At 33.6% G+C, this 26,205-nt stretch overlaps 1 protein-coding gene across 2 annotated transcripts in view; it reads left to right on the top strand.

Moving 5' to 3' along the window:
• The window catches only part of Luzp2 (leucine zipper protein 2), a 503,818-nt gene that overhangs the window by 193,405 nt on the left and 284,208 nt on the right, over positions 1–26,205 (top strand). The window contains exons 2-4 of one of the 2 annotated variants that reach the window (XM_047519495.1): positions 14,231–14,348; positions 17,936–18,006; positions 23,393–23,474. In XM_047519495.1, the coding sequence (XP_047375451.1) occupies positions 14,231–14,348; positions 17,936–18,006; positions 23,393–23,474 (271 nt within the window). The remainder of the gene's footprint in view (positions 1–14,230; positions 14,349–17,935; positions 18,007–23,392; positions 23,475–26,205) is intronic. The other variant, XM_047519496.1, reaches the window with a different exon arrangement.

Raw genomic sequence — 26,205 nt, 5'->3', positions numbered from 1 at the left:
AGTTGTTTTCCTGGTGGGGAAGACAAGGAAATACACAAGAGTTTATTTGGAATGTGATAAGTCTGAGGAATGGAAGGAAACGTGAAGACACATCTATATAGACATAGAGAATAGCCTAGAGCTATGTGTTGAGGAGGTATCAGAATAGAGGTGAGTATAAACACATGGGAATACATGATACCCCTAAGGGAAAGAATAAATGGAAAATTCTAAATACTAAGACAGGCAGAATTTAGTTATATTAACAGAAGCAAAAGATTGTAGGAAATGTCAGTGAGAGAGAAGGAATTTTTAGGCACAATTTAGTCTCCAAATCTGTATTTGCCACTGTATCTCCCTAGAGAATTAATCTCCATGTTGCTATACAGTTGTTTTCCTCATCTTTTCAGGTCTTGAGGAGATATCAGCATGATAGCAATGTGCTGCATGATCATCTAACTTAAAATGAATCTTACTCAATACGGAAACTCCCCATGCTGAGCTTCAGGAGACAGTATTGCTGGTCTGGGAAAAGATCAGAATATGAAATTGGAAGTATGACTTCTACTGAATAATATCACTTTTGTATTATTATAAAGGAAAAAAAAGGTTGTCTAATCATTGTTAAGTTGGAAACTGTCTCCATAGATATTTATGTGTGTGTTAGTTATACTGACAAAATTAAAACAGAATTTATGCTGGACAAGGAGGCAGATAATGAAAGCATTAACCTGAAAGATATGAACAGTACTTCACCAAAAGACCATAGATCTGTGGCAGTGTGAGTGACAGAATACAGCATCTTCAAGTACATGTGCTGAGATTGTTTTCATTATTATTTTTAAAAATCCTTTGGATTCTTATCTAATTGTTCATCACCTCTCTCAGGTTCCCGGAAAGATTGTCCTCATTGGTCTTTGAGTGGTAGAGGCTTTCAACAACTCACAAAATGATCCCAGCAAAGTCACCCATGGCTACAGGGAACATCTGAAAGATCCACACACATGTTGCTGGTGGTATGGTGGACTCTTTCAGAAGAGAAGATTATTCTTAGAATTCTAGCAGTTTAATACTGCTAGAATCAGAAAAAAAAGAGACTTTGGATAGGGGGCAGTGGAGAGAAGGAGGATTTTGATATTGAAGAATCTGAAGTTTAGAAGACTTTTTATATAGAATGATAATCAAGAGCACAATTAAATTAGACACAGTGAGGGAATTTTCAGTATTCATCATGCTTGAGTAAAGAATGATTCACCAACCAGTTTACTGTCTCTAACTGTAATCTAATTCTTATAGTCACAGCCACATAGTAGATAGTTTAAATGAAGTAATTTGCATCACAAAAAGAATTTGATTTCCTAAATTAATCAATATTTTAGAATCATCATAGACATGAAATTTAACCAAAGTAAAAATAAACTTTGATCTTCAATAAGTGTTTGTCTAACCCACTAGCATCACACACACACACACACACACACACACACACACACACACATAATCACATGTGCACAAACAAGGGAGCACACGGACTCTGGCTTACCAGGAAATCTCCCCCTTGGAATTCTGAGAGAAGAGCAGAACATATGGACCAAACCACAATTTGATTGTTTCAAGACAAGCACAGAGTTGGACTTAACTCTACTTTGCTAGGAAAAAGCATAATAATCAATGCAATAGGGATCAAATTTCTCTTTTCTACAAGTTAACATTTTCATCCTAGGTTCTCACTTTTGTTTCTCTCATGTGTTACAAACATAACCCAAATCTCTTATTTTCACACATATCTGGAAAATGATAAAATCTTAAAATCTTAAAAACACAGTGACAAAATGAATTAAGAAGATGTAAATGAATGCCATGTCTTAACATTTTATTTTCTGTTGAGGCATTAATTAGTTTAAACTTGTATTGCTTTCATTGTCAGGGATATTTCTCAGTGAGTTGAATGAGTAGGTATGTGAGAGAATTTAAAATAAGTCTCTGGAGTATAATTACTCTTACATAATCATATGTTCAAATTTGTTCATATACTAGTATTTCAAACAATTGCATTTACAAGATTATTATCATGCATACTTGTAGTCTAGGATATTTTGTAATTAAATTAATAAAGGGCATAAAATCACTTAATTTGATAAACTGGAAAAATGAGCATATTAAAGTTAACTGTGAAGTAAAATCATAGTATAGATACAAACTATCTGTAATCACAGGATCACTACAGATATTTTAAAATTAAAAGGAAACCTCAAGCAGAAGATTTATTACCCACATAGTTTGATTACCACAAATGCTTGGTCTCTCATGACTTTTAGAATGAGTGAACCTATTTCTCTGACTGTCTGCAAACTCATATGCATGTACCATTATACATAATTGAACTATAAGCCTTGAAGGTAAAATCTCTATGCACACAGTATTATTGTTTTCTTCATTCCTTTCCTCTCTGAATAAAAAAAAGTTAATTTATTAAGAAAATCATTTATTTAAGCTTGAATTGTGAGGAAAATGACTGCTTTAAAAACTTACCTTTCTACAATTATTCTATTTTTGGCTTTTGTATTTAGGGCTCTTTGTTCTCCCTTCATGTAAAAATAATGAAACAGGAGGAGAAGTGGTAACTGACACAGGAGAAGGAAATATGAAAGAGGGTGTATAACAGGACATTTCAAAGTCACTTTTCAGTTTCCTTAATATTTTTCCTATTTCGATTATTATTGGGTTAAAAAAACCTAGATGTGAAGACTAACAGACAAGTCATAAAATTTACAAAATCACACAACACTCTAAGAAGATGTGAGACTCCAGTATTTAAAGATTTGGTTTCAACAGCTGCTGACCTTAGATTTTCCTCTGAATATTTGTTGAGACACATTGCTGATAATAATTTTTAACAAAAGTCATGCTGCCTGTTAATTATTTGAGGATTCAACATGGATGATACAAGATGAGACATGAACTTCCCAGGCTTCAGAAAAGAACACAGGGAACAGAAGCTGTACAATTGCAATCACGGTGTTGCAAATGACCTCCACGAACTGGAATGTTGCCCACTGTCCTCATTGCTCACATTGATTAATAAGTATTTCCGACAGAGACTGGACCAATAAAGAGTGACATTTTATATTCTCGAACTTGACTATTAATTTAATCTGTGTAAACAGATTCATAATCTGTAATGAACTTGCCCATATTTCAAATGAAAATGACATATGCAAACTGTTATGACAAACTGGCTACTCAAGACTCCTGCAATAAAAAGATGTGCTCATGAAGCTGAAAACTAAAAGAAAAAAATACATCCAGTTGGTTGACTTTTTATAAGATGCTGAGTGACAGCTTCAAAAGCATTGGTAACTTGGAGGATGGGACTCTCTCTTATGGTAATGGAAATATTGCCACTGTGAACTGTATGGTAACTTGGCACTTCTTCCCAAGGTCAACAGAATAGACATATTCTAAGGCATCTCAACCTGCTGATAGGTCTTGTTCATGTTCCAAATTTAATTTTTTAAATCCCTGGGTTCCCACCATTTTCTGGATAATAACTTTCCCTTCTTAAATCTCTGTACTTATTCCCTCTTTTCCCCCTCTCAAAATAATAACTCCTTCAGGGTACCTCCTTCTTCTAAGAAGGAGAGAAAGAGAGTGAGAGGGGTGGGGATAATATTTGTATTTTTTTTTTACAGTATTTTGGTTCCCATTACTGCATTCCCAAATAGTTAAACAAGCATATTCCTGAAAAAAAAAAAAAAATTGAAAGAGATCAAAGGAAAAACCTGTATCTGTATATTCATTCATCTTGCTTATCTCATCTTTACATGAAGTACATTTACAATAATCCTTCATGAAAAGTGATAATATTTCTATATGTATTCAATACAGAATTATGCTCTGTTTCAAGTTATGATTGAATAATTCTATTTCAAAATTCCTAGGAAACTTTATGAGAACTCTTTTTAGGTGTAAGTTTCTTTGGTGTTTGGACCCTAATAAATAATAAATATGTATATAGCTCATAACTTTGCTGATAAAAAGATATGAACAAACCCTTCCACTGTACATTCATGCTTCTTTCAAGTATCCCCATGCTTTGTTTGCATCCTAAAGAGCAGTTCGAGAGAGAAATTGGGGGGAAGAATTGTCAAGAGAATTTAGTCAAGTAGTTGATTCTGCTGTCCAACAGAGTTTATGGAGAGGAGCTTATGGTTTGAAAAGCTGCTGTTGTGTCTCCTTGCCCAACTGCTGGCTTATCAGATCCTTAGGACATGAAAAGTTCATGAGTAAACATGAGCTAGCATCCAATCCTCTTGCTGTAAGTTCTTTTATTGGGAAGTTATAGAAACGTCCTTCTTTGGTGAAAGCTTTTTCTTTTGACCTCAGGTCAACTGTGATTGTCACTTGCCTGGAGAAGACCCACTTAACATTTTAATAGGTCTCTGTCAGTGTCTTTGGAGTGAAAGTAAAAATCAGTGGGTGGGATTTTCAAACCACAGAGAAGTCTTGAAAGGAATAGTATAACGGAAATGAAAGGTGGTGATTTTATTATTTGAGAGGAGCATTTAGAATTGTACCCCTGTAGACTCAGAGATATCATGCAGGTCATAAACCATTTTCCTCCCTTTAGAGTCTTTTTCTGACTAGATAGAATCTGCAGAATGGCAGGTTTTGAAACTACTCAACTTGAGAGACTTGTTAAATCAATGTAAGTCCTATCAGTCCCTACCCAGAAGATTCATTTCAGGCACCAAACAGTGCAAAGCCTTGGATTCATCTACTTTCTCTAGATATATGAAGCTAAAAAACTAACATATTGATCATGCATCAGCAAGCCTATTTTTCTTTGTGATTTATGACTTCACATTCCTTGCCAATGTCACAGCATATCTCACTGAGTTTTTTGGGGAGTAGGGGTGGGAAGAGTATTGGGAATTGAATCCAGGGGCACTTAACCACTGACTTACTTCCCCAGACTTTTAATTTTTTATTTTATTTTTTTACTTTGAGACAGGGTCTTGCTAAGTTGCTTAGGACCTCCCTAAATTGCTGAGACTGGCTTTTAAACTTGCAATCCTTCTGCCTCAGTCACTTGAACCACTGGGATTGCAGGCATGCAGCACCATGCATGGCCCTATTGATTTTTTTTAACTACTTTTTGAAAGTAGTAAGTTATATTTTCTCAGGTGTGGATTTCATAAATCACAGGAGATTTCTACTGCCTGAGTTATCCAATAAGGATATTATATTTAACAACCCACACCATTCTAGCACTTCAGCATAAATATATTCCATTTTATATCAATTATATATCTGCATCTGTCATACTTTAGGCTAAAATTTCCATGAAAGCAAGAACTATGTTGAAGACATTTCTGATGTTCAGGCATAGTTCAAAACTGTTTTAGAAAGAAAGGAAGAGAAAAGAAGGAAAGAAGGAAGGAAGGAAAGAAGGAAGGAAGGAAGAAAGAAAGGAAGGGGACAGGGAAAGAAAAAAGAAAGAAAAGAAGGAAAGGAGGGAGGTAGGAAAAAAGAACACACAGGTGTGTTTAGTCAACTTGAACAAAAAACAAATGTTAACGTTTACAGGGGTTGGGCAAATAAAATAGGTCCACATTCTTGTTGAACAAAGTAGGACCTCAACTCTACTTATATTTGTGGTGGTGTCTTTTTGTTTTGTTTTGTTTTGTTTTGTTTTCTCTATGGAGAGTCAGGTGCTTTTTAAGTTCTTCTACCTTGTTTATTAAGCGGCATTTGTTACATTCCACTATGGACAGAGCAGCAGTGAGGAAAACATGAAGATGAATAATACATAAAATATAGCATATATAGAAATCTTTGACAAGAGAATGAAGATGAAGAGACTAGCTTGGTTTATTGTGGAGGATTCAGTGTGTCAGTCAAAAGTTGAAGACTATTGAAGAGTTTGATGGCTTATAGATGTTTCTGATAATTACCAATAATTTAAGGAGATGTTTACTTGAAGGTTTGATATAATCTCAGATCTGGTAAATTCATACAAAATAAAATAGGAACATATTTATTATTCTTTTTTGGTCTTTTTAAATTTGTTCTTTTTAGATATACATGACAGCAGAGTGCATTTTGACATATTAGACATGCATGGAGTATAATTCATTCTAATTAGGTTCTCACTCCTGTGGTTATATACCATTCACCATTTCACAACTGATTTGAACAGGAGTGACTTGTCTTCTTCTTCTAGTAGTGTGGGTCCTTTATATGTTCTGGATACTGGACATTGGTCCAATATATAATCTACCTTTTTTTTCCCTATTGAGTAGATGTTTTTCACTTTCTTGATAGTGTCCTTTGAAACATGAAAGTTTGAACTTTCAGGAAGTCCAATTTATATATTTTTCTTTGGTTCAGTGTTAGATGTCATATCTAAAAAATCATTATCTAATACAAGATCACAGAACTTTATAGCCAATTTTTTTCTAAGCATATTTATTATTCTTAAGAAATTTTCTTTTATAAATAACTAAACCGAAGACACATAAGAGGAAACAAATGAATTTTGACAAAGGAAACTGCAAGAAAAAAAATATAGGTCTAAGCCAGAAAGCAGAGAGCCATGACTTTGACATTGCCAAAGAAGTCATTGATGTTTTGGACTACAAGTTGATCCAAGTAGAATTTTAAGTTAAAAAATCTAAATCTGAAATCTACGGATGAAATGAATTAGAAAAGAAAAAAAAAAGAATATCAATTATTTCAGTGCTATAAATATTTCAGTAGTTATGACCTGAATTGGGACCACAAGAGTGGGTGGATCAAATAAATGTGTGCATATATTTAGAGCTGGAAAAGAGATTGAATTTGAGCAAACAATTGATTATCTATGCAAATAAAGAAGATAATTAGTGAAATGATGGCTTAAATTGTGTTCATTTTCATTGAAACTGAACAAACTTGTCAATCTTCTTGCTGAAAAACCTTTGTTTTTGAAGTCAATGGAAAAAGAATGGACAAAATACAACATAAAAATGCTTTGTAAGGCATTGAAAAACTGTCAGTGCACAATGTGGCAAGCACTCAAAAGGCCAACTTCTAAGAAATGAATCACAGAGAAGCAAACCAAGCACTTAGGGCTATATATAGATTGCAAATTGGACCATAATTCTTCTTATGCTCATGTCCATTTAGAATAGGATGACATAGCTTTTCCAGTCAAGAAGTGAAGTATCTTTCTCTTCCTCTTGATTCCAGTAGACTTGTGACTTACTCTAGGAATAATACTATATGGTTGACATGAAGTTGTGCTAAATCCAAACCTAAAACCGAAAAACACTTCTTTACCTTTAGTTCTTTACCTCTGAGTTCCCTGATCAAGAGATAGATGAACAAACACAGGCTAGCCTGTGGCTGATGAAAGTCGTATGACCCAATCATCTTCCCTGACAAACCAACAGCAAGTTCCCCATAAAAACTTTATTTGACTGACCAGTAAATGAACATAGAGTTAGTATAAACAAATGGAGAACTGCCCAGCTGAGCTCAGACCAATAACTTATACCCAGAACATGAGCTAAGTAAATAACAAGGAAATTGAAAAATTCTTTAAGGTAATGTGACTTACAGATATTGACATAGGAACAATTAGGTCATCTGAATAGTTACATGTCAATTAAATAGTTATAAATCTGATTATCTAAATAAATACTTTCTCATAAAGAAAATTGTAAGTCATATTATTTTACTTGTTAATTCTTCTCACTCAAGAAACAAAGGTTATCAATCTTATATAAACTTTTTCAGAGAATAGTATAAGGGAAACACTTTCCAATTCATCTCAGGAGCTAACTATAACCTGGACATCAAACTTTAGGAGGAGATGACGAGAAAGGACATTAGCAAATAAAATTTTTCCTTAAGAATCAACATAAAAATTGTAATAAAAATATTGGCAAATTGATTATAGCAGAACTGTACACAGAATTTGTTTACTAATTGTGAAATCAAATTAATGTAATGAGTAATTATAGTTGTGATATGAATTGATGCATTTCAGCACACTAACATGATAACAGAAAAATTTATGTGATAATATGAACAAACACATTTATTAGGCAAGTATTTGCTGAGCTATTGCTGTATTATTAATTGTCACACAATTTTAGTGACTTAACAATTTAAAAATAAAAACATTAGTTTTGCAATTCAGAATGAAATCTTGAGAATGTTTCTGCTTCAGGGCATGGGGTCTGATGTTCCCGTTTTCTTTTTTGAAAAGCCTAGAGTTGAAGCAGTTATCTGGCATAATCTCTTCAATTCAAATAGCACTAGGAACAGAGGCAGAGCAAAATAATACAAACAATGTTTAATAACTCTGTGTGTCATTCCATGCCTGATATTGGAATGTCACATGACGAACTAAAGGTGTGATGATTTCTAATCTATCTTTATGCATAGTGAGGCAAAGGAAGATAGGAATGAAAGAATGGTGAACAAATAATAACCACTACCACAATGAAAACAATTGATAACATTAAAATTCTATTCAGGATTAACTGGAAATGATTAAGACACTAAGAGAGAAAATTTTTACATTTGATAGTTTATCAAAAAGAAGAAGAGGAAGTAGGAGGAGGAAAAAGAATATTGACTATAAATGTCTGCAGTAAATACATTATTTGTGGTGAAGGACTGAAAGTTCTTCCCCTTACAATCTGGAATAAGATTAGAATGTTCATATCACCAACTCTATTGAACATTGTAGAATAGGCCCTCAATAATAAATGAAAGGAAAAGAAGATAATTTTTTTTATTATAGAATCTATTATGTACATAAAAAATTCAAAAATTCTGCAAATAACTATAGAAATTATTAGTTTACTAAATGTAAAATCATATAAAACTCCATTTTATATGTGGCAATATACAATTGAAAATAAATGTTTAAAATACACAATATTTATAATCACATTACAATTTTTTAAATATCTTGCAATAATTTAAATGATATAAACCCATACAAACTACAAAATATTTTCAAGAGAAAATATTGAAACTCTAAGTCAATAGTAGTACATAAAGTGTTTAAGAAGTGAAAAGCTCAATATTTTCAAAATGTCAATACAGATTCCCCATATTCATTTTGTTTTTCTTATTGAAATTGACAAACCAATTTAAATAGCATATGAAGGTTCAAGGAACAGTGAATAATCAAAAGTCTTGAAGAAAATGACAAAATTAATCTTTTTAGAATGCTGGATATCTATATTTTACACCTTCAAAATGTTACAACAACTAAGAGAGATTAACATTAACAAAAAAATAAACAAAGAGAACTTTTACTTTTTCAGTGCTGTGGATTGAAGTCAAGGACTCACACATGCTAGGCAAGTTCTCTACCAATGAACTATACCCCAATCACAAACAGACCAATTTGAAATACTAAATAACACAGAAACAGATACTTATAACATTTATTTATGAAAAAAATACATGGAAATACTGGAATTTTCATTATATATGCAAGAAATTTTGCCGAGACAACAGTATACGCATAGGAAAATAAGTGCATTTTAACCCTAACTCGTGTAATACAGATAAAAACACTTTCAGGTAGTTCACAGATCCAAGAAGTGAAAGGTTAAACAAGAAAGCTAATTACTTAATAAACTTCTAGAACATAATATAGTAAGTAGGATTACATTTGTTACAATGAGCATAAAGAGGGGAACATCCTAATATGTAAGATTAATAATTTGGTTTATTTTTATTTTATCAACAACTTTTCATCAAAAGACACCATTAAGAGACAGAAAATTCAAAGAATGGGTAATTATATTCTCAATATACTTCAAAAAGCTTATGCATAGAATATGTAAATATCTCCAAAAAATAAATAATAAGCAATGTGCAAACCATTGAAAATGACAGAAGTCAACCAGCAAGCATTTCATAAAGGACAACATGTGAATATCATCTTTTGTAACATCCTCACTCTGTGTCATTAGTAAGATACAAATTATAGCTGAGACGAGATCTATTATACACTTAAAAAAAGTATTTAAAATTATAGCACAATACTGGCAATATCCATGTGGCTAAAAGTGGTAAGAAATTGAAATGCTCTTCTCTCCTACTCTATAACTGATCTGTGTAATTATTTGGTCAAATTTACCAAATATGTGGATAAACATATGCATGCCTCAAGATGCAGGAACCCTACTTTTACCATTCTACCTGGCATAAATCTATTCATATGCTAACCATAGGCATATAAAGAATTCCTTGCAGCATTATGAATTCTAATAAAAAACTGGAAGCAAAAAACAAGTGTCTATCAACACTAGAATAGGTTACAGTATAATTATTTGCCAGTACACTAGGTAACAGTGACAATTAACAAACTATTCATAAAATATGGAGTAATTTAACAAACTTAATACTGCATAAAACAAATTAAACACAACAATATATTGGCTGACTGCATGGTAGTAGCAATTACAAAGTAATGGAAACTATTATAATGCAATAGAAATCAATACTGGTTATATTTTGGGGGAAAGGTGAAGGAGATAGATGATTGAGGTCAAAGAAATCTAAAGTGAGAGATATATTTTTAAATTTCCTACATTTGTTGGAAATGCAATATTCTATTCTATATGTAGTTCATGAAGTGTGTCCTCGTGTAAATGCTGTACCTCAGTAAAAGATATTTAAAGAATGCTCTGAGAAAATGGTATCATCTAAACGTTATAGCAAACATTTTACTCACGGAGTAAGTATAATTAGTATGTCTGTCTTAAAGTGAGAAACAAGATAGAAGGTATTCTTTTACTTCCTCAATTCAACATTGTTTTGGGTAGTACAGTTAATACAATTTGTAAAGAAAAAAAAGTTATAACTCTTTGAGAAAAAGAAAATATGGTTGCTCAATTCAACAAAAATGCTTCCCACTTAAACATACCAAAAGATTCAACTAGATACAGAAATTAATGAGAATGGTCAAGAAAATACATGGAATAAAGATCAACTTTTAAAATTAATAGCTTAAAAAGTGGCAGCATTCATTAGAAAATTAAAAGGAAAAGTCTACCTGCAGCAACAGCATTAAGTCTAACAATACATAATTAAGTCTATGTCATAACCACAAGGCATTGATGAGTCTTATGAGAGCAGAGGATAACATATGAGACAACCTATGCCTTTGGATGGGAAGATGCACAACTATTATCTATTTCCCTAAACTGTTAATGTGAGTTCAGTTTCAATTAAATTCCCTGCAGGTGTTTTATGAAATTGACATGCTGATTCTAAACTTCACTGAGAAAAAGTGAAAAATAAAATTTGTCAATAAGATTATATATCAAAACATTAGGGGGACAAATATAGGAATAATGATAACATAAAACAGTTTTAGTAATTAATCCATGATATGACACTGAGATTGACAAATTCCTAAGTGAATCAAAATAGACAATTCAAAAATATACAGTAAAAAAAAAGTTTGTGCATTATGAGTGCCATTTCAAAATCAGTGAGGAATGGATTGTACCCAGTAATTATATGACAATTGACTATCCATATATAAGTTATGGATTTTTTCCTACATATATAAAATATATTACACACTTAATTGGGTATTTAATAATAATTAACAACTAGTAAATTTTCACATACACAAACTTTGAAATTGCGATATTGGTATGAAGATGATCTACTTATAGAGAACAATCTAAATGACACAGGGGAAAATATGCCTAAATGTCCACTTAAAAGAAGTTTGGGATTGGTTCTCTTATTCCCATGAAGGTATTTGAAGACCAAATACAACTGTGGAATTAGAAATGGTCACAAATTATTTTAAAAATAAGAAAAAGAAACATCGCATACTTCAATGTAAAAAAATAAATGGCATATAAATTCAATATTGAAAAATGATATATGTACAAGAAAAGTAAAGTAATACAAAATGAGTTACATGACAGGCACAGTGATAGTTAACTATTATAAATTCATAGTCAAGTCAGCATGTTTTTCCAGTGTGGAGGCCAAGACATTGAGTCCCTGAGGTTGATTGATACAGTTTCTTTTATGGTGGCATGACTAGGAAGTAATTTATAAGACCCTGTGATTTAATTTCTTCAGTTGTAAAATAGGGTTAATACTAGTGCTTGTCTCATGGAATTATTCTGAACATTAATGAATTGGTGTTTATAATACCATGTTGTGTTTGAAATGTTGTCAATACACGTTACTTACATATATGACATCATTGTTACTTGAGATTACTTTGGAGATGTGTTCCTTGTCCAGGAGAAACAAACTGAAGCATGAAGTAATAGTGAACTTGGAATAAAATGAAAATGTGCCTTGTCACTTATTGGTTAGCTTTTGCAGTAAGAGCGAATAGAAATCTGGGGCATTAATAACCATCTGATTATCAACAGATTATTATTTGTAAATAAAAATCTCAAGACCAGCAAGAAGAAATATTGTATTTCTTAGCGGTGGGCTATTCCCATTTCCTTTTGATAGGAAGACTATAAAAAGTGAAGAGACACCTGCATTTAGTAAATGAGAAACAGCGAAGAAATTTAACAGAAACCTTTTCAAGAAGGGTTGCATTTATTGATTATTACTATGGTCCCTGGAAGATTCAGTTTTCTTACAATTCTGGAGAAGTAGAAATTTCACATATATGTATCATAATTCATTTGTTATAAGTTCAAAGTTTTATATGTTACTCCATTTAACACATAAAAATTTGAATGAAGTCAAAGTTACATTTTACAGGCAAAATAAACTAAAGTTTAGAGAGCATGAGGCACTTTTCTACACAGAAATTGAACTTCTCAGTCCATGTTTCACTAAAAACACTATCTTCCCATGACTTCTTTCTCAGTGCAGGACTATACCAACCGTCCTGCCTAAGCCCAAAACATAGCATTATTAAAAATGAACTCCCTTATACTCAGCCCAGAACACACATATACAAAATAATTAAAATTAACTATCCTAGGGATTTATTTTTCAATGTTTGTCTGGAGTCAAACTAAGCACTCCTGTTCTTTCAGTTTCTGGTATCCTTAGGCCAGAACCATTTTTTGCAATACTGAGTTCTTTAAGAACTTCTAGGAGTTTCCCTGCTCCAGTTCATTCTCAAGTTAGTAGATAGTGAAATTATTCTGAAAGATGCACCCACCCATGGTGTTTTGTGCTTAAATACCCTCAACCTGATTCTTTTGCTCTCCTGACAGTGCCCAAATTCCTAACATCCTTTATGAGGTTTGCATGTGTCCACCTGTACTTTCTTCTTGCTCATATCAGCAGCAAATCTATTGCCCCTCAATTAAATCTCAAACCTTCCAAGATTTATTCACTTTTTAAAAAATTCAAGTTTATTTTCATTAATATTTATAAGTGCTTTCCTTTGCATATGTTTAAACTCTATTTATCTTTTAAAATGCGTCCTACATATTTCATATTGCTTTTTCTAGAAAGGCAATCTCTGGATTTGAGACTTATGTGTTCCATCCAATTAATCATTGTGACCTTCCTTTATCAGTTGAAGTTTCAGATTGCACCACAAATGATGTGTTTTCTTTCCCCTTTCCCCACTCATCAAACACACACAGACACACACCCACACACACACACACAAACATACACACGCATGGACATACATTCTTATTCTTTTCTTGAATTGGAATTTAGAGTAGTGACTTAATCTTTCTGGTCAAAGTTCACTGTAATTCCTGGATTTATTGACTGATAAGTAGCTATCATATTTCTTAGACACATTTGGAAGGGGGTGCCTTTTCAATAGGTTTTATTTCTCGATGAACCAGAGAAGAAACCAACCCCCAGGTTTATGTTTATGTTCTATCCTTTATTCCCTCAGTCTCACAACCCTTCTATGTCTCTGAAATACATTGCTCCAAATCATCTCTCTTGTTACATAATTTCAAGGACCTGAGGGAAAATGTTAGTGTTATTATTAAAACTATCCATTTTATTTTCCAAGAAGTAGCTGACAAACTATATTGTGTGTAAAGAAGTTGTGAAATATTCTTGTGGAAACTCTTTGGAGCCTAAATACCTCTCATTTAAAAGAAAAATCTTTGTGATAACATGTTATTATTATTTTTTTAATTTTCCTTTATATGAAGTAATTAAGGTTTCAATCTAGATTTTACTAAAATGTGATGGTTCCTAATTATGACAGCCTAACTGGAGTGTTTAAGGACTCTCACACCTTCTCTTTCTGTGTTAGACAGGACTATGAAGAGCTAGAAAAGCAGTTGAAAGAAGTCTTTAAGGAGCGGAGCTCCATCCTCCGTCAGCTGACAAAGACATCAAGAGAGCTAGATGGAATTAAAGTCAACCTTCAGGTGAGATGAAAACTAATTTTCTCAGCAGAAAAGGATGAGCAGTCCTGTATTAATATGCATTTTTAAACAGATTTTAATACCTTTTTGGACTTGGCCATGGTGGTTATTATTTATTATTATATAAGCTTTGAAATGAAATGCCATTTGAAATGCAGTCTAGGGATTTGGGTTTGCAATTACAAAAAGAAGAAAATTGTGTGCTTGGCAAAGCCATCAGTTCCTCACAGCTTCTAAGATCAGTTTGACCCTTATGTTTTTCATATTATAAAATGATGAAAAGTAATTAGACCAAGAGTTAAATGAATATAGGAATAATATCTAGAAGAGAATATTAAATTCCCCCTAGGAGAGCTCTGAAAATTCTTTAATAAACTTCATTACTGAAATGGGCAAATGCCTTAGAGAGGAGACTGTCATCTATAAAAAGAAATCTATTCATACAATGAAATCTCAATCACTAAAGTAAAAATTAAGTCTACTTCAGATAAAAAATACTTTTGAAATACCCATTGATGCTTTAATATTTGACTTTAAGCAATGCATTTATTAAATACCTACTCTATACTAAAAACTTTGTGTGTATTGCATGATGCAATACTCAGAATATATTCATTAAGTGAATATTTTTGTTGTGATTTTCCTTGTTACACATAACTAATTCTGATAACAGAAAATAAGTTACTTTTGAAAGTCACAAAAGAAGCCAAAGTTTACAAGCCAAAACTCAAGCTCCAAGTCCTTTTTTTTTTTATAACTGAATAAATCATGTGTTATTATGGTTGCCCACACTCTATTGCACAGTTTTCTAGAATATGAGGATGATGAGGATGGTATCTACAACCACCAGAGCTCATTGAACTCAGTCAAAGTTCTGTTTTCGATATTCTTTATACAATTTTTAATTTCTATGTGAAAACTATGCTAGGTTTATTAGTCTTATTTTATAGATGAGAAAGCAGAGTTAAAGAAAAATATCGGAAGTAAGAGCACAGAGATAACTGGGGGACAGAGCTGGTATTTGAACCCAGTGTTCAAGCTCTTGTTCCAGAAATTGTGTGACATATAGAAAAGGAGAAAATAAAAGAAAAAAATTCATACACAACCCAGTAGGACATAGGGAAAAGTAGCAGGATGACAGCAGTATGCAATAATAGCACCAGGCTGGAAGTGTGCACAGAGCACTAGGCAACAATAACCAGGATGAAAGGGGGTGAAAATTGATTTTGAGTTTTGCAGGAAGCCAATGCCTGAGATGCACTTTATTGAAGTGGAAATTTGCCAGGTGAATAAGATTGGGAAGAATCTTCAAGAAATCTGAACCTCTCAGAGGCATGAAATATCTGGCAAATTGCAAATACTGCAGGCATATGGTGAAATGACCAGGAGTGGTCAGTGTTCACAGAGCTCCCTGGACATTAAGTCCCTCTACAGCAGTCAAGGCATCTAATTACAGAAAGTTCTTGATTAAAAATGTCCTAGAGTTACAGTTTTTGAAAGTTAGCAGCTCTACCCTGAAATGTAGTTGCAGTTTTAAAGATGCTTTGTTTACTTTGTGCCAGCCACTGTGCAAGATGTTTTTCATCTTGCTAAATTATTTTAGTAAAATCTCCACAGCATTAAGATTATCATATAATCATTGTAAAAGGAGGTAGCAAGAGTCACAGAGGTCACAGGAAATGCCTGAAGTCATACATATAATAAGTAGTATTCCAAGGTTTCAAAATTACAAGTAAATGTGTAGCCCATTGTACATATTGTTTTTCAAATACAAGCTCAAGGAGTCGGGAACTTTGAAAGTTCAAGTATGAAAGTCCTATTCATCTTTGTAACCATAGCACCTGAATGGGATGATAATACAGGACAAGAAATAAAAAACATGTTTGCTAAATAGTTTGTATATAAACCATTATTATCCTTAAAAGAGCAAGATTATTTTCATAGAGTTATACCCTGCTTCCCTGGATATTGCTGAGGAAATGACAACCAAGTACATTCTAGGTCTTCTCATTGGAATCGTCCTGCCGACTCCATCTGCATATATATTCCTTTCATTTCTGCATAACGGTTTTGCAGTGTTGCATTTTTTTGTTGGTTGCTTGTTTTGTTTTGTTTTTGTTTTCTGAGAGGGTTGGAGAGTGTTGAGGACTAAAAAACAAAACAAAACAAAACAAAGAAAAAAAATTGTCAAGTATAAAGTACAATCCCCTGAACTTTTAATCTTGCTTTTCTTTTCCTCCTGCTCTAAATTATAAAAGATGATCAATAAAGTAATAAGCATATTTTATTGTACTTTTCTCCCAATGCTTTCACATATCTATTTATATTCTACAAGTCAGATAACTGTCCAGAATAGGTTCCTTAGAAATTTCATCTCTAGTGTTCAAATAAGGAGGTCAAAAGACTGATTTTGTGAACTGCCCCAAGTCAATGACTATGATGGACTTTGATCTGTAAATTCCACAAATGATGACATTTCTCCCATTTAAATTCCTCATCCTGCTTTCCTTGTATTTTATGTGAAGCAACTCTTTCCATGTAAAAAGAGCACTGTTTATTGGCTGCTTCCAAATAAAGACCTCAGTCAGTCATATTAGGGAAGAGATATCTCATGCATAGTTCATCCCACCACATCTACATAATAATACTTACCATGCTATATTTATGCTCTTTTTTAAGCATAAGATTGAAAATGTGTGAAGGTGGGCACAGATCTTTGCATAATTCATGGTAGATATTTGTTAAATAAATATTAAGAAAACAAAGCATTTGCCTTTTGCTATTGTCATTTCCCTACCTGTCAAGGCTGATGTATAAACAATTGTGTTTCCTCTTCATTTGAACTTTTAATGTCAAGAATGACAGGTTACTCTCTTAAATAGTTTATTGAGTATAAATAAGAAATTCATTAGGAAAGGTTTAATATGACAGTGACTCTTATTAGAAAAAGCCCAGGGATATTTTCTACTTTAATCGATGGCCTCCAAATCCTGAATTTGTTAGAGTATATAAACACTAATGACTGAGATTGTATATATATACTTTTTCTTTTTTAATACCCTATCTGTAGAGATCATGTCAATTTTACATGGTCCTATGTTTTTGAATATCCTAATACATTACTAACAAATAAGAAATAGACAAGACCAAATGGGCATGTGCCTTTTGACTGCTTTTATCTTTAGTTGTGTTATTTCCTGACTTACACAGATAGGCTTTCTGTGTCTCCTTGTATTTTTTGAAACTATGCCAGAGATAGTTTAACATGCCCTCAAACTTCAAAGGAAGAGTAGAAGATATATTTCGTATTCATTTATAAAAAGACCTAGATTTTTGGAGAGTATTTTCTCCTCCATCAAACCTCTCAGTGCTGAGACTGAGCTCAGTCTCTCTGACTCACTGTGATATGCACTGGAAGGTGTCATAGACTTCTGCATGCATCTTTAGAGCTATGAAGACCATTAGGGCCTCATTTTCGCTTTTCTGCTCCCAGTCAAAAGTGCAGCCATACTATGTATGAGGTAGCCTAAAGGAAAGTGAGTCTCAGTGTTTCACTAAATAAGACTTCCTTTTCCCACTTTTCTTATCAGTCTTTAAAAAATGATGAGCAATCTGCCAAAACTGATGTTCAGAAGCTTCTGGAATTAGGCCAGAAACAAAGGTAAGACTGCATTTTCTTTTTAATTTCCCCTCACACACACATTCTTTTTGATGTCCTCATCAACTTATATCTGGAATTTTATTAATTTTTTTCATTTTAAATTCAGGAATGTATTTACCTTCTTAACTTTCCTTGAATATATATTTTTGTATAAACAGGTTTATATATATATATATATATATATTTATATAGATATATATTTATAAATATATATATATATATGTAATTCACTGGGTAAATTCTTGCTTAAGTATAGGTTCTTATACAGTAGATCTGTGCAGGGGCTTCAGATTTTGCATTTAGAAGGAACTCCTTGGGGATGGTAATGCTGTTCCTTGCCTGCAGATCATTGTTTGAATAATATTGATCTGAAACATTCTTCTATAAGCAGGATAACCTCTGAGAAGTCTGCTCATTACTACATACATTGGATGCTATTGATCATAATTGATCATAAAGAAAAGGGTCAAAAGTTTATCTCACATGCCTGTAATCTAAGTGATTCAGGAGGCTGAGGCATGAGTATCTCATGTTCAAAGCCAGCCTCAGCAACTTAGCGAGTCCTTATACAATTTAAGGAGACCTTGCTCAAAAAAAAAAAAAAAAAAAAAAAAAATCAAAAGGGCCGGGCATGACCAGAAGCGGTGTTGCACGCCTATAATCCCAGTGACTTGGGAGGCTGAGACAGGAGGATTGAAAGTTCAAAGCTACCTCACAACTTAGTGAGGCCTTAAGCACAATTCAGTGAGACCCTCTTTCAAAATAAAATATAAAAAAAGGCTGGGGATGTGGCTCAGTGGTATAGTACTCCCTGGTTCACTGCCTGATACAAAAAAAAAAAAAAAAAAAAAAAAGGCTAGGCATTTGACTCAGTGGTTAAGTGGGTTCAATCACTGGTACAAAACAAAAACAAAAACAAAAATACACCTTGATATGTTGGGTACAATGAATGCTGGTGTGGTAAGGAAAGGGCCAAATCTGTTAACACAATTGCAATTGCTATGATATTATGAATGCTGGTTTGTTTATTTTATTTTTTACAGCCATACGATTTAAAATTTTGTTATACCATGAGGTATTTTAAGCTGGAAACAATCTAATATTTACTATGCATTTTCTAGAATCTCTTCTAGATTCTTTATATACAATTTTATTATATTCTCACAACTACCTTGTTAGTACTCATTATTATTCCCACTTTAGACATAAGAAATTGTTCCTCAGTGTTTATGTCAATTTTTGAAAGTCATCATAATTGGAATTTGGATTTAAATTCCACGGTCTTACTTAACAGCTATATCCTCCCACACTGGTTCATTAACCACAAAGTGAAAAGTTGTTAAGATATTTACACACAATCATGCTATATGTTGTTCTTTAGGAATTCCTTCTCATCAGCCTCTGTCTCCTCCACTGACCTTGCCTCTTAACCCAGAAATCTTTCTTTGGAATGCATTTGGATTGAGAAGTGACACCAGTTAAAATATCAATTGAGTGTCGTGTATTTTCTTTTATTATTTGCAATAGCATTTACTATTTCTTTAACATGAAATTCTCTTCAGAGTCCAATATCAAAAAAGTTTGAATAAAATATTTATTTGAGGATGTTTTCAAAAAGCACCTCATTTCAAATGATTTTATTGGTTTGAAATGCATTACCTTTTAAAACACCTATGCTCAATGTTCTACCAGTATTTATGGCTCACAGAGTTAGTGATGGAGATTATAAATAACATTTTGAATATAAATGATAGAACACTATTCAGCCATAAAACCAAGGAAATTCTGTCATTTGTGACAAAAGTGGTGAACCTGGAGGATAAACCAGGAATAGAATGACAAATACCACTTGATCTTACTTCTATGAGGAATCTAAGAATGTTGACCTCATAGAAGGAGAACAGAATGCTGATTATCAAACTGGAGATGTGTGATGGGGAGGGCTGGTAGAATGTTAGACAAAGTGTACAGTGTCAGTTAAAATGGATAATAAGTTTGAGATCTATTGTGCACTATAATGCATGTAGTGAACAATATATTGAAAATATAAGAAAAAGAGAAATAACTTGTAAAGAGACCAAAATAAGCAGAAAAATGATACTCCCAAGGAGTATTTCCTGATTAGGAAAGAGACAAAAGTTAAATAAAATGACAGGAACTACCTCCAAATAGTGGATATACAGCACTAGTCAGAGGGTTGCAGTGACAGAGGAAGAGTTAGGCGGGGAAATGTAGAACATAAATCTATTTGCAAAACCTGGTATCACAATTAAAAGCTTTTAAAGGTTGGTTCAGAGCAAATGTCAATGATAAGCAAAAAATAACTCATTTTAGGTAACTCTGGAGAAGATGATAGAATTAAAGAAATATTTTAGTGAAGTCATTCTACCAACACTGTTTGGTGTAGAAAGAAAGAGACTTGGGCATGGTGAGAAAAAAATGTTTAAAGACAGGGACTTTGGGGGATACATGTGAGGATTCCCCCGAATGTCTAAAAGTGTATCTTGCAATAAAATGGAATAAAGCATTTTATTCTCTATGGTGAATGGTAGGTGGAAATTACTGGAAGACAGTTTTGGACTCCATATGCTTGATGATTTTAGAGCAGTGTTCTCTGAACTGTGAAAGAATGACTGGGACCACAGCAGGTTCTGCATCTGTGATGCTATTGCAATACAAGCTCAAAACCACTTGAAAGACACACTTTCCCATAAAGTGATGTGCATGAACATGGTCTTATATTTATAATTGGAGATGAAAGAAGTATGAATTAGCTGCTCTTTCAGATTTATGTAATATCGAATTTTACATTAAAACATATCAACCTTGAACAATCTGTCCCAAGTGCCCCTGAAACCATCACTGTTTTAGAACTAGAGCTTCAGTTCAGCATCAAATAGTGCATGTTGTTCAAACCCCACTGGGTGGAGGGAAGTGGAGCAGAAGCAAGTCCCACAAGGGATAAAGTGCAAGTCAGGAATCATCACCCAAAGCAGGATAAAGTAGTAGTCTGTGATGCAGCAGTGTTGGACCACCTAAAGCCCAAAAGCAGTGAGCAGGTGAAGGAAGATATCAAACATGCAGAATTCACATACTTTCTATAGTTTTGGTTAATAGATATTCTTGTTTATTTCTTATGCTTTCCCAAATTACCTCTAGATGTCATGATGGGGGATTTTTTTTTGGGTGGGATACTGAGGATTTAACCCAGGTACACTTTGCCACCTAGCCACATCCCCAGTCCCTTCTATCCTTTATTTTGAGACAGGGTATCACTAAGTGGCTAGGGCCTGGAAAAACTCCTGAGTCTGACCTTGAACATGCCATCCTCCTGTCTCAATCTCCCAAATCACTGAGATTATAGACATGTGCCCCCTTGCCCAGCTAGTATGGAAGATATTTTATAACAAATATATTTTACAAACTAATTTTTGTTAAATGTTTATATATTATTTAAAATAAAAGTGAATGATTTAAATAAAATGTTAAAATAATTTTCGTTTTAACATATTGTTAGAGCTTTTTAGCTGAAAATGTTATTTGATTATATTTCATTCGGTGTTTTATTGAAGATTTGAGTACTCAGTTTAACATTTAGATTCCCCTTTCTTCTTTCCTTCTTTCCTTCCTTTTCCTTCCTTCCTTCCTTCCTTTCTTCTTGTTCCTCAATAGAGATAGTGTAATGATTACTCTACAGTTTGGGCACCAAGCTTCTGGAATACAATTCCACCACTTCTCTAGACATCAGTTTTCAATCTGTAATCTGATACCATAGTTTGCTTGAGGTTTCTAGTAATGCTTGAATATTATAAGTCTACAAATAACACATTATATCATGTTTCATATATATGTGTGTTCATGTGTGTGTGTATGAATATATATATATATATACCTTGAGTGGACTTAGTGAAAAATATTGACAATAATAATGAAATTCCAGAGTTAAATGTCCATAAGTGGAGTAAGTCTGACAAATGAAGTCAGGTTAAGCCATAATGGCAGCTACAGTGAAAAATCTACTCTAAGCAAAGGATAGTAAATTCCTCAGTCTAGCACATATAAATAAATCATCTTGGAACCAAAATGACTATAATTACATTATAACTTGTCCTGACCATATTTTGCAAAGCCAAAGAAAGTCCAAATTCATTTCAATAAACATATAGACATTTTCTCAACAACTAGAAATTTAAATGAGGACATAGAGATTCTTATAGCAGGAAATCTGGGAGCACCATTAAGTACTGACGAATGAAAGAGTAGCTTGTGGTTGTGTGAGACATGGTACTCTAGGAAGGAACAGGGAATAGAGTTGTGTTCGTGTTATGACAACAATCTAACATTTATTGACTAATTCTTTTCAAGGTAGTATGTTGAGAATTTTGTTTACGTTGTATCATCTAAAGCTGACCACAAGCCTATAATATGGCTGTATCATTGTACCCATTTTATTGATGAATAAACTGGGTCTGAGGTGGGTTCGTCACTTGCCCAAGTAACCATATCTAGATTGTTGTCACTTGATTGAGAATTTTAAACTGTTTGGGGGCTGGTAACATTAGAAAAGCTTTCTGCTTTGTTGTTGCTATTGCTTTGAGGGCTTTTCTCTAGTCAGAATTTGTGTGCCCCCGGCAATAATCCTCATTTAATATTTAATTTTTGGAAGTCATAGCTCGAGTGATAAAATCGAAGCACAGCAGCACAAATTATTAGATTTATATGGCTATATTCTAATCTTTAAGAGGAATGTACAATCAGGGAAGTATTTCTACTTGGTCAAGGGAGACAGGGTACATATGCATTCATGTCTTGAGATGCAGTGGATATGAATGTATAGTCATGCATTTCCTTTATATGCCCAATGAAGGAAGCAGTTCTCCTTTCAGAAATGTCTTTTTTCCTTTTATAAAGAGTCTTAGGCCTGGTAAAGGATGACTAAAGCACAGTACTATAGAATTAATCAATTAAAGGCATCAGAAGGGAGCGGTGGTTTTATCCTATCGCAGAGTCTGTGGTGACTTTTCCTAACCAGCATGTTCATATCCTGGCATGCTGTCAGTGAAATTAGCTTTTCAACCCGAATTAATATATTGATTTGATTTAACACATTATGTAGCTCACTGATGATTCACACAGTGGGATTCTTATAAAAATAATAACAGGGCAATTTTCTTTAAATGCAGCTTACTTTTAGCATTTTCATAGGACAGAAAGCCTTTTATTACCAGAATATTTAGATATAGTCTATTCATATAACTATAGTATCGTATAGTTCTGTTTATCTCTTTCCTAGATGTGGGTAGATTGCAAACCTCTTTTTATAATGTACATAGAAAATAATGGAATTATGTTATATCTCCCTTTTGCTATTTTCTACCAAACCCAGAGAAGAAATGAAGTCTCTCCAGGAGGCCCTACAAAATCAACTTAAAGAGACATCTGAGAAAGCAGAGAAACACCAGGCTACTGTAAGTGTGTTTCTTCTTTGTCCCTTTGCTTTAGGGGAGGAAATTGATATTTTTGTTTTTCAAAATCACTATGGAAAAATGCACTATAGAAAGTAAAAAATAAAATACAATTAAAGAAACTTTGGTCACTATCATTGGATTAATACTTGGTCATAATTTATTCCAAGAAAATATTAATGTTATATGTAATTCCTAGGGGACAATTTTCAATCTTCCTTTTTAGATAATAATCCAAGGGACACAACTGGGCAGTGTGCTAGTTCAGGCTCCACAACAACAGCTTTTGGATTTTGGAGTGAAACTAACCTTGAAGTATCACAGTATGCAGATTCTTAAGTCACACCCCACACACACTGAAGAGGAATCTCTGAGGCAAGTTTAATCAATTCTGCAAGTCATTCATCTGATATATGCCAAAGTTTAAGGGTTGAATTAGCCTCCATATCTTTTTCTCTCAAAATGATGTTCCCTTGACTCCCACATTTCTGCTCCTATAACTGCTATTCACCATAAGCAGGAGGAAGGTTTCTGAGCAATTCTGAAAGGGAGAAGTCTATCTTATTTCTGTTCCAGCTATGCGCCACTTATAGGAATTGAACCCTATGTATTTTTCCAGGATCTGCCTATTCCCAAGAGGAATAGCAAGCTATAGGGAATCACATAGTAAATCACCAGGATGGGTCATGAGGCAAAGGGGAATTGTGGGCAGGAGACTTGACTGTACTTTGAGGCAACAGAATGGTGAGGCAGAGTAGGGTGGTTTAGGATTGCCAGTTTTAATGATTTCAGTAGTCTCTGACATTCAAGCTTCCCCAAGTTGTGGGTGCCTGACTCTGAGGTGATTAGGTTTGGCTTAATGGCCCAAAGGGTGAAAGTCCAAGAAAACAGATAGGTGAAGCTGCCTTCTCTTGATTAATGGTTTTACATTTGAGCAACAGCAACAACAACAACAAAATGATTCTGGGAGGAAAACTCTCATCAGACTACAGTGAGGAGGGCAGGAAGCTAAGGCAGGGTAACTGAAGCATATCATGGGATTGTTCAGAATAAGACAGCTCCAGCACATGAATGTAGGACCAGACTTTTCCTGCACAAACCTTGATAAAGCATTGATCTTATAGAAATTAGAAACATGGTTAATGTAGAATCTCCATCTAATCATTTAGCAGGAATCCCAGGCCCTTTAGCCTCTTTAGTGGCAAGGCATCTTTTAACAACCTTGATTAGACTATGGAGTTTTGCTTCTGAAATTCAGCTCCTTCTGTCACCTGAGACACCTGATCCCCTGGAATCGTTTTTCTCGTAATAATTGTTGACATACCTGGAAACAGGATTGTTTCCTATTAAGAATTTACTGTTATCTGTTCTGCCCACTCGTAAAGATATGCATATTGGTTCTTCAATATTCGGTGCTTATTTGTGATGAGGCTTAATGACTGGCTGTATGTACTACAAGTGTTACATAAAAGAATAGACAAGTTTTCAGCACCAGCATAATGATCTGTCCCCTCCACACCTGACCCAGCTTACTAAACACTTCAAATTGCAATTCCATTTCTGCCTTGACCAGTCACATTTAATAGATTTATCTGATCCATATTTAATTTGATAACAAATGATGACAGTAAATAGAAGGGCTCCATGTGCTATTTTCTCAGATCCTCCTAACAAAGCCACATTGGGTTTTGTTATTGTTATTGTTGTGTTCTTGTGTTGTTTGTTTTGTTCTTTACTGAAAAGTAAAGAACTCAAAGAAGGTAAATTTCTAGTTTGCCTTTAAATAGCTAGCATTCAAAGGAACGAAGGCATGAACTCATGGTTATTCCAGTGAATTATGCACGCCGAGGTCCAAACAGAATAGAGTTATAACTTTTGAAAGAGCACAAGCCCAAGTTAGAATATCCAATTGTGGAAAATGTCATGGACAAAGAATGTCTAATTGGGAAGCGAGAGAGACATGACAGGCTGAGTCACCCAGCCTTCATCTCAGCATGTTTGCAATGCCCTCATTATGGCTCAACATCAGTGCTTCAGGGTTTCTGTCCCCCCCACCAATACTGTACTAAATCAGTAGCTCTCTACAGACCCTCAACTTAACTTGCATTTCAGAACATGGGTGTTCTGAGTTTAAATTACTACTGGACTAATTACTATGCAAACTTGGACAACTTATTTAACTTCTGCAAGTTTCCTTATTGATCCAATTTAGGGGGTGAATATAATTAAAATAACCAAGTTAATTTCCCTAAAATTATATCTGACATATAGTACATGAACTAATGCCATTCTCTTTCCTTCTCAGTTTGCCATTTAATTTCATTTTGCCTTTTAATTTCATTCCCATTACTTCCCAGCTGAGTGAATGTAAGTCTTTCATTATTTCTTTCGGATCTTTTGTCTGGAAGTATGTCAGTGCTATTTACATAACTGGTGATGGAATGATTGTATGCATGTACACTTTTGAACATAATATACAATAAATTGTAAATAAACCCAATCATCATATCATCATCATCATCATTATCATTTTATCTTGCTAACCTTATAAACTTATTATTAGTAACAAAGCAGGGGTTTTCAGAAATATAGCAGAATGATACCTAAAAAAAGAAATATTAAAATAACATAATTCTTTTTTCATCATTTAGGATGATCTAATTCCTCGACTCTCCTGATATCATGCTTGAAAATAATTTTGTTATGTATTTTCTGGATTATATACATTTCTGGA

This window comes from Sciurus carolinensis, chromosome 11, assembly GCF_902686445.1.
Source record: "Sciurus carolinensis chromosome 11, mSciCar1.2, whole genome shotgun sequence".
Taxonomy (NCBI): Eukaryota; Metazoa; Chordata; class Mammalia; order Rodentia; family Sciuridae; genus Sciurus; species Sciurus carolinensis.
Note: the sequence above shows the minus strand (reverse complement) of the source record. Positions and strands in the feature narration are given on the sequence as shown.